The sequence below is a fragment of the Chiloscyllium plagiosum genome, unplaced genomic scaffold, assembly GCF_037043375.1.
Source record: "Chiloscyllium plagiosum isolate Xiang-an unplaced genomic scaffold, Cpla_swu_hap1 HiC_scaffold_7, whole genome shotgun sequence".
Taxonomy (NCBI): domain Eukaryota; kingdom Metazoa; phylum Chordata; class Chondrichthyes; order Orectolobiformes; family Hemiscylliidae; genus Chiloscyllium; species Chiloscyllium plagiosum.
Genome location: NW_028270145.1, coordinates 17,068,832 through 17,078,970, shown reverse-complemented (window position 1 = coordinate 17,078,970; position 10,139 = coordinate 17,068,832). Strand labels below are relative to the sequence as shown.

General features: G+C 40.7%; 1 protein-coding gene across 1 annotated transcript; it reads right to left on the bottom strand.

Moving 5' to 3' along the window:
• Nucleotides 1-2,002: 2,002 nt before the first annotated feature.
• On the bottom strand, nucleotides 2,003-6,198 carry LOC122551988 (secreted phosphoprotein 24-like). Its single transcript, XM_043694550.2, has 9 exons — nucleotides 6,086-6,198; nucleotides 5,836-5,939; nucleotides 5,291-5,419; nucleotides 4,898-5,029; nucleotides 4,741-4,785; nucleotides 4,111-4,155; nucleotides 2,693-2,737; nucleotides 2,401-2,445; nucleotides 2,003-2,268 (listed from the first exon to the last, which is right to left on the bottom strand). Exons 1-9 carry the CDS (start codon nucleotides 6,135-6,137, stop codon nucleotides 2,236-2,238), a joined length of 630 nt encoding a protein of 209 aa, XP_043550485.2. The 5' UTR covers nucleotides 6,138-6,198; the 3' UTR covers nucleotides 2,003-2,235.
• Between the last annotated feature and the right edge of the window lie 3,941 nt (nucleotides 6,199-10,139).

Sequence of the window (10,139 nt, the reverse complement as noted above, 5' to 3'; positions counted from 1 at the left end):
TCAGTGGGGTTATACACCACAAAATGTGGTGTCAGGATTTTCGGAGATAAAAAGGCAGAGAGGGAGAAGGCTGTTACTCCAGGAAAAATAGCTTTCCGGCTGTATGTTCAAATCGGACGGTTTTTACACAGCACAAATTGAGTCTTGTGACCTCTCTCTGAAAATATTGTGGACTCAATGACACTGGTAACATAGGGACAAAAATAGGAACACAGGAATTAGGAGTGGGAATAGGCATTTCAACCCTTTGTATTCACCCTGCCGTTTAACATGATCATGACTGATCTTATCCTGGTCTCAATTCCACCTTTCTGCCTACACCCCATAGCTCTTTATCCCACTTTAAATTAAAAACATATCAATTTCTTTCTTGAATCTATGGATTGGTTCTGTCTCCAGTGCACTCTGGGGGAATGAGTTCCACAGATTCACAACCCTCTGAGAGAAGTAATTTCTCCTCATTTTAATTTCTCCTCATCTTAATTTTGAAGTTATCTCTTTTCATTCTCTATCTACGCCTCTTGTTTGAGACTGTCCTACAAGGAAGAGCGCGTTTTCAACCTTATCAAACTCCTTTAGTACTTTATGCACCTCAAGTAGGTGATGTTCTTTTTAATGCCATTTCCTGCTACCCTCAGGCTTCCTTGCTTGGTGAAGTATTTCTTTTAACAAGAAGCCCAAATTATTGATGTATATCCTATCAATGATATTTCATATTCATATTCCAGTTAACATAACGTCATAGCATACTTATAGTTCAAAGATGTGCAGGTTAGGTGGATTGGCCATGCTAAATTGCCCATAGTAACCAGCGGATGTGCTGATTAAGTATGTTATCCCTGGGAAATGCCGCATAACGGGGAGAGGCTAGAGGGATTGAGTCTGGGTGGGATGCTCTTCAGAGCTTCGGTGTTGACTCAGTGGGTTGATTGGCCTGTTTCCGCACTGTATGATATTTCTTGGTAATCTTTTGCTGATTTCTAAGACACTCCATATTTGCAGATTATTAACATTTATCGAATATTAAAAAAAACCTTTATTTTAATCTCATTATATTGTTAACCTCTTCAGTTAGATCAATCTCTTTTCTCAGTTTTTATAAATCAATGAATGTGTATTCATTAAGAATTATTAACTATTCCAAAAATTGTCTGTTACGATTATCTATCTTCACAGAATTATTCAAATGTTCTCAGATATAGTAACCAATATGTCCCTCATTCCCATTTAAGTTTATTTAAGTTCTATTTAAGGTCTATTTAAGTTTAGTTCTCTGATGGACTTATACATATTACTCTCAAACTCCACAAGACAAGCTATGATTAATCTTCCCAAAGAATCCTTTACTCTGTGATGAGTAATTAATCGATCTCTGGATCAAAAATCACTTCTATTATGTTTGGAAACCATTTCAAATGTATTATGTGAACACATATTTAGTTCCCGGCATTTTTCACCATGTCTCTAAAATGGATATTAAATCAATGGTGATGCTGACACCTACAGGTAATGGAATAAAATGAAGGGGAATTTGGTAATTTTAGAGTCACTGTTACATTTTAAGTCTTTTTTTTTAAAAATGACTTCAGTGTAAATACCAGAGAAAATCAATTCCAGATACATTTAATGTGCTATTCAATGCTTTCTTCCCCAACGTCACTCCAGTTAATCAAGAAACAGGGGTCAATTATCCAGTGCTAAAATTTTAAGAGATCCCAAATGACATTCACTGTTGTACCTTCCCAAGACCAAGGCTCCGCTCACAGACTTAAGGGCCAGAAAACCCCACGATTTAAAAGTCCACAGAGTGAGGGAAGCATTCTTCATACAATCACCCATGACTGCCCTCAGTCATCAGTTTTAAGTGTGAAACACCAGTCCTTCAGCAACTACCAGCCAAGTTTGGTCACATTTTGTGATAGGCTAGTTCGAGCAGTGCATTTCTAAGCTCCCATCCACTCAGTGAAATGAGAAACAATATTTGGAACAACATCAGTAAATATTCTCTTTACATTTTTAATGTGATCCACAGAACACAAGATAACAACATACACCGAAGGACAGAACATTTACAAATTATAAAATCTCCCAGTTACAGTAAAATGTACAGTCAGGAACCCCAGGTCCCCTCATCCTTATGTATGAAAAAATAAAGTCTAATTGATACATCTTTTTTAATCAGAATGAGGCTTTGTGTTCACATCAAGCTCAGCTTTATAGAAGCTTCATTCCTGGTTAGTGTCGGGATCTTGAATCTTCATGGTATTCCTGGAATGAACAGAATGAATACAATGGTCATCATCGGATGGACTGAGTTCAGTCTGAGTTCCGTGTTTATTGTTAATGATGATCATGATCGAGAGCTGGTTCTCTGGCACAATTTCCCCAGTTTATACTTACATTTGAAGACATATCGAGCGATGTTTCTGATGACTTGCTTCTCACCTGTATTAAAATATTCAGATTTATCAGTTTATCATCAGGAAAGAGTGAGATATATTGTAACTAGTATTGAATTTATTAAGCGATAAATGGGAAAATATTAACTCTTGATATTCATGCTCTCCACATTAAAGTAAATAAATAAAATCACAAAACTGCCTAAAATGCTATTGTCATGCAGCTGGGCCCAGTCATCATTAGTTTATTCAAATTAATAATTATCTGACACAAACTTTCAAATTATACTCACATTGAGAGACACCTCAATTGATGTTTCTGTTGATTCGTTTTTCATCTGTAATAACGAGATTTATAATTTATAATGTAATACTTTTGTAGATAATCTTGATCACCACAAAGCAAAAGCTTTAAAACTATCAGATTATAAATGAAGAACTGGTGAAACTTTATATTTGTGGATTGGGGTTTAGCGACTGGGCCCAGGTGAATTCCATGGTAACGAGAAAGCTTGCTTTACCGAGTTCCAAGAGTTGACTGGTCAGCTTCTTGGTGATTTGCAAGGCTCAACAGTGAAGCCTTGCCTCTCAAGAAGCTGCTGCCAATCAGCGGCCATCAGCCTTTGGGTCTTAGAGGTCATTCTGGAAGCAAGCTGGTCAGTCTTTATGCTTCAGTTCCCAGGAGGTGTAGTTTCTAAGGGCAGGATGTCAAGGGGTATCGGAGTTAAGGGATGTTCCAGTAGTCACCACCCCTTGCCCCCACTCCCATCCTCCATCCCTGTTGTTACTTGTCCCCAGAGTGAAGCAATTGGAGGCCTCCCCAACCAGGCAGCAGGTCATTTGGGTTTCCCAATTGCCAACTTTTCTCACCTGCCAGGAAGGTAGCTATTGGGAGGGGGAAGGTGGCATGTTGAGGCCCTTGTGGTCATTAATTGACCACTTCAGGTCCACAATTGCTGGCAAATGGAGAGGGAGCTATTCATCCAGCACTAATTACTGAGATGGTGAGATGGGAAATGTGTTAACACCGCAATTCACTCAGTGATTTGCCCAACCACCACATTCTTCCGGGATGGGTAATAGTGCATCCTCAGTAATGGAATGGAGAAATAATCACTCCTATTCTCCGAAAGTCAAGACAGCAATAATTAACCAACTCTTGGGCAGTGAGACAGTAATGTTGATGGATAAATTACTGGAAGTTGTATTGACCTTTCCACATAAAGAAATGATGAGGAGAATGTAATGCCCTCATGAAACCATCAATTGTGCTTGTCTTGTTATTACAGTTCTTGTCAGTGGCAAGCGTTTTCTGTGAATCTAAAAAATTCTAGGAAGTAACTAACAGCTCCTAGGCATTAATCAAAAAATCCATGAACAACCCAACAAGAACTGAGTATCAGAATCCCCTCAACCACAGCCTTTAGGTGGGTATTCAATGTATCAATTCCTCAGACTCTACAGTGATGAACCCAAGTTTCAATAGGCTATTGGCGGTCAATAATTATCCAATGATGTATCAGTTAGCTCAGTGTTCACAGTCTGATACAGAATAATGCCAACAGTGTGGAATCAATTCCTGCACTAGTGTGGAATCAATTCCTGAGGTAGTTCTTAAGACTGCCCTCAACTTGCCCCATGGCACGACCCATAATTCCCTGTCTCGTTTAATGAGGATGAAGAGAAAGTGATAAACATGTGAAATACTTACATCCGGAGAGTCCTCAAGAGATATTTCTGTTGACTTGCTTTTTACCTGGAATAAAATATTTAAGTTATGTATTTAGCACTGTGCAAATAATTTTGAGCTGTACAATCATTTCCAAACAAAAGCTTTAAATGATATCAGATTATAACTAAGGAGATGATAACATTTTGAATATCAGAGTCATGATTCTTTGACACAGTGTTGCAGTGGGGCAATCCCTCGCAATCCAGTTCCAAGACAGTGGAACTGTAATGTTGATGGTTATAATAATGCAGACTATCCTCCAACAGTTGGAATTTATTGTGATGTATCTGCAGGTCCCCTCTAAGTCACACCAATAAATAATGTCTATTATTAGTGAGAGATTGTGTCCTCCTAATGCCAACATTTTTCTCTACCCAGTCATGTGAACGTGCAGCTGATAATATCCTCAGGGAAGAATAAACGCTTCCCCTACATTGGATTTCTCCCTCACCTACACCAACACACGCTGTCCTGCCAAATCTCAAACCAGAACAAATTAACATCTCATTCTCCTTTCTGGCATAGTTACACAGTAGAATTTATTAATATTTTTTGATAATTCTGCGCAACAAGAAAATAATCTGATAAAAATTGCAAGTTTCTACTCACCTTTGGTGATTCCTCAATTGACATGGGTTTTGGTTGGGTTTTGACCTATAATGAAATATTAATATTGAAATAATTAACTCAGTAGAACAATGAGAAATGTAAATTTCCGAAATGATAGAACTCCCATTATCCTTGATGGGTAAAATTGTGAGGTTACCTCAACACTGTTTTCGCTCGATTCTGATGAGTCACTGTTGCTGTCAACCGTCTTCAACCCTCGACACTCTACATCAATGTCAACAACCTCATCAGCAAAATATGCAACATGGCTTTTGCACAAACCTCTCTCCTGTCATAACAAAATTGATTACATTTACAGTCAATATTCTTTACAACAATACTCAGTAAACATATTGCTTTGTATGATGGAATGCAACATACATGGCTCCTTTCTGTAATATAACTGGTGCACATTCCCAAGTCATAACATCTCTGAATGGGTTGATTAATAATAATCACAAGGCCCTTTCTAACAGAATAAATGGCTCATTCAATGATATACCTGTGTATCTATAAGTATTCGAATGTGACAAAACAATTTAGATCTTACAGCAGCCTTTCTGGGACGGAAGTGACAGCTGGGATCATCAAATTCCAGTCCAGAATTCTTGGAGCAGACGGTTTCTTTCACGGAGAATGTTAAATCCACATTGTACGACAATTTCCCTGTGTGTTGAATCTAATGAGAAGAGAAAAGGTTCATTAGTGTCTGACGATATCTGGTGCTCTTACTCAGGGGGAATTTACCCATCAGTGCGAATGTAATAAAGCACTCAATTGGCTGGATGGCTGGCTTGTGAGTCCAAGTGATACCAACAACGAGGGTTCAATTCCCGCACTAGCTGAGGTCAACATGAAGGTCACACCTCCTTGACCTCACCCCTCGTCTGAGGTGAGTGATCATCAGGTTAAGCAATAACCAGTCTTGTCTATCTAAAGACAGACCAGCCTTATGTTGCTCTGGGTCTATAGGGACATTACATTTACCTTTAATATAATATTCTGCTCCTGTTTAATAATCAGTACTAAACTGCATTCAGTAATACTCTTGGGCAGTTTACAGAGTGATACAGACTGAGATCAGGACACACTTACATCCTTCACCTTTCTCCTGGTTATCCCACACAGATTGCTGGTCTCGGTGATTTGATTCAGTTTTATAACAGACGCTCTCAGAGCATCCTTAGGGCTCGGTATTCCTGTTGATAGAGAAAAGGAAAGTTGTACAAAACATTCCAGAACTTTTCAGCGAATTATTTTCCAACCTCGGTGATATCTGAGTGAGTGAACCTCATTGGCAATAACTCGTTGGTTGATGAGGAGCCGCTCTCTCTCTGGGACCTACCTGAGCAGTGGAGAATCTGCACTGCAGCAATGGTGAGGAGGAAGGCTTTCATTCTGCCTCTTGTGTGATCAGCTGGCTGCTTTCTCAGAGTAAAAGAGCTGCTTCTCTCTCTTGCTCTGCCCTTTCCCTGCTGCGTTCAGTCTTTATATTCTCGCGCCTCCACCACAATCAAACACTGACTCATATTTACTCAGTTTGATCCTGGGCAGGGGAAGCTTATTGCCAAGTGGCTCAAATATGGGCAGAGCTTCCTCCCAGTATCGTCACCATGTTTAGATTTAGTGAGATCAGAAATTATTCCACAGAATGTGAAATAATCAACTGTCAGAGCACAGGAAATGATCACCTGTAACTTGGACAAACTCACACTCAGGTCCCTAGATATTTCACCGAGATTATGTTTCCAACCACACATACAGGATATCATTATGATTAACTATTTTGTAACATTCCCTGATTTCACCTCACCTCAGCTCTTCACCTTAGCTCCTCCAGAAGTGACTTTTCCAACCTGGAGACCTGGTTACTTTCCTGCTTTCTAATCTCAGTTAACTTGAGATCATCCAGATATCTGCTGCGGAGGGCCTAACTTCATCCAATTCTATTCACCCCTGTGCTCATTAACCTACATTATCAACCTGTTTAAAAAGTGCTCAGACTTTTAAATTTGAATCCTGGATGTCATAATTCTTGCCATGCTTACCTCTGTAATCTCCGCCAGCCTGACAACTATGTGAGATATCTGCATGCATTCCATCCTGGTCTTAAGTGTCTATCGATGGAATTGCCTAGATAAACTCTGGAATTCTCTCTCCACACCTCTGTCCTTCACTTCGTCACTTTTTCCCGTTAGGATTCTCTATTGTATTTAATTGCTTGACAGAGCATTTGCTTACCTAATCTGATATTTATTTTTGTAACTCAGTATTGGCTCTAATTTGATAAGACTGCTGTGAAGCACCTTGGCAATGTTATTAAATTAAAGGCAGTGTATAATTATAATATGTTGAATTGCTCCACTGTAGTGCATTTGGCATCTCTCCAAAAATTGCACTGGAATATCCTGGGATTGGAGTTTAATATCCAGGCAGTACTGTACTTCATCAAGGAAGAATCTTTAGGTATTTGAGTTTCTCAAGGAGTTCAGGTTGGACCTCAGTTAAAACATGGATTTCATGGACCAGGTATGGGACAGGAAATCAAGTGGTCTGACCCACGCAATTGAGTGTTGTGTCAGCATGCCCATCAATGGCCCATTCGTTCTGCCCCACTGCAGGTAGGTGCAGACATCAGGTGGATGCCTACATTTGTCCCTGTGCAGGACATTAAATGGGCAGTTAAAGCTTATTCATGGTCACATCCTGCCATCCACAGTTTTAATGATGTTGTTCAATGTTCAGCCTTGGCAGGCTCGTCGCTGTGTGCTGCTGGAAAGGGAAGTGTCGGATGCCTACTTTCCAGTGTCTGCTGCCAGTTGGAAGCTCTCCATGCCAACAGTTTCTCCTGCATTGCACCACCATTCCCTCCACATCCCTGCTACATGCCCTCACCACTCTGAGTCCTGCCTGAGATCCCTGAAGGTCCTAGTCAAATGTACACTTCCACCAGCAGCTCATTCCATATGTGTACCACTCTCTATCTAAAACAAGTTGCCCCTCAGGTTCCCTTTTATTCTTTCCCCTCTTACCTTAAACTGATGCCCTCTAGTCCATGATTCACTAATTCTGGGAAGGTGACTGAGTGCATTCACCCTATCCGTGCCTCTCATGATCTTATACACTACTATAAGGGCCCCCCTCAGTCTCCTATGCTCTAAAGAAATGTGTCCTAGCTTGTCCAACCTCTCCTTATAACTCAGACCCTTGAGTCCTGGCAATATCCTTGTAAATTTCTTCTGCACTCTTTCCAGTTTAATACCATCCTTCCTATAACAAGTTGACCAAAACTGAATACAACACTCCATGTGTGGCCTCACCAACGTGCTGTACAGCTGCAACACAACTTTCCAACTTCTATATTAATGCCCTGACTGATGAAGGCCAGTGTGCCAAAAGCCTTCTTCACTGCCCTGTCTACCTGTGACTCCATTTTCAGAGAATGGTGCACCTGAACTCCAAGGTCCCTCTTTTCCACTCAGGCCCTACCATTTACCATGAAATTTCTACCTTGATTTGACTTTCAAAAATGCAAGACCTCACTTATCAACATTAAACTCCATTTGCCATTTCTCAGCCCATTTCCCCAGCTGATCAAGATCCTGCTGCAATTTCTGATAACCTGCCTCACTGTCCATGATACTGCCTATTTTACTGTCATCTGTAAACTTACCAATCATGCCTTATACATTCTCATTCAAATCATTGATATAGATAACAAAGGGCAAAGGACCCAGCATCAACTCTTGAGGTATACCACTAGCCACAGGCCCCCAGTTCAACAAGTATCCTTCCACTATTACTCTCTGCTTCTTACCATCAAGCCAACTATGTATCCAATTTGCCAGCTCGCCCTGGATTCCATGCGATCTAACCTTCCAGAGCAGCCTACCATGTGGAACCTTATCAAAGGCCTGACCGAAATCCATATAGACTATGCCTACTGCCCTGCTCTCATCAACTTTCCTGGTCACTTCATCAAAGATCTCTTAACAATAATTTTTGAGGCATAGATTCTCACACATAAAGCCATGCTGACTGCTCATAATCAAACCCTATCTTTCCAAATGCATGTATATCTTATCCGTCAGAATCTTGTCAAGTAACTTACCTACCACAGTTGTTAAGTTTATTGGTCTATAGTTCCCAAGTTTTACTTTAAGGCCATTCTTGAACAAAGATACAACATTATCCTCCAGTCTTCCAGGGACTCACTCATTGTTAATGATGACGTTAAAATATCAGCCAGGGTTCCCACAATCTCTTCTCTAACCTCTTTCAGGGTTCTTGGATATATCTGGTCAGGACCAGGAGGTTTATTCACCTTCATGCATTCTAATATGTTCAACACCTCCTCTATTGTGATCTGGACTGTCCCCAAGATATCACCACTAACTTCCCCAAGTTCCCAAGTCTTCATGTCTTTCTCTAAGGTAAACACGGAGGAGAAATATTCATTGAGGCGTGTACATTAATGACATTTGAAAGGCATTTGGACAAATACATGGATGGGGAAAAGGTTAGAAGGATATGGGCCAAATGCAGGCAATGGGGTTAACGTGGATGGACATTTTGGTTAGCATGGACCAGTTTGGGCAAAGGGCCTACCTCCACGCTGTAGGACTGTATGAGTCTGAATACAGATTTGCTTCTCCTTGACCCAACTGCAGTACCAGCAGTGGCCACTGCTCCAATTTGCACTATTGGGACAGCGAAGCTGCTGGACTCTGATTGTCCAGCATTACTATACTGTGGAACCTCCTCCTGGAGAGGAAGGGAATCATAACTAAAGGTCCATCAGCTGGAAAATTAAAACGGGGGAGAAAGCAAAGCAGAAGTGAGCCTACCTCCCACATTGACATTGGGGTCCAGGCGACTGACCTCAGTGTACGGTAACTAGAAAAAAAAAACTACAAAAGTCTCTGGCAACATTGAAGGAGGTCATTGTACTCATCAAACATATGCAAGCTCTGTGCTGGGACAGAACTAACTCCGTTACATTGGTGCTTTTCCATATCTTTATTTCCCTTCTCATTGCAATTTATTTCTCACCAGTGTTACCCATTACAGGGAGCAGCCAAAATTGTTCCAGTGGTTAGCTTTTAAATTTGGGCCAAATCTTAAAATTTTTTTCAACAAGTGCAATTTGTGTAACTTCTTTTGAAGGGTGTGGTGTGCGAGGCTCAGTGGGATTTCCTGCCATATCTCATCAAACACAAATCGATCCAAGCCCTACAGTGTACCTTGTGTCGAATTCAAGCCTCACATGTCATTCCCAGAGCTATTCACCACAGAAAAGATGAACTGGAAGACCAGCATCCCTTGTGCCCATGCCATCTTTAAAAGTCTGTTGTGCACTCAGATTGTCAGTCTGCCCTGTATGGTTCCTGAAGCATTGG

Excerpts from the sequence above, each read along its gene's own strand:
- LOC122551988 (XM_043694550.2), bottom strand. The coding sequence starts at position 6,137 with ATGAAAGCCTTCCTCCTCACCATTGCTGCAGTGCAGATTCTCCACTGC. Across the intron at positions 4,156-4,740 it reads CAATTGAGGAATCACCAAAG|GTAAAAAGCAAGTCAACAGA; the intron begins GTGAGTAGAAAC and ends ATTTTATTCCAG. Across the intron at positions 2,446-2,692 it reads CAATTGAGGTGTCTCTCAAT|GTGAGAAGCAAGTCATCAGA; the intron begins GTGAGTATAATT and ends ATTTTAATACAG.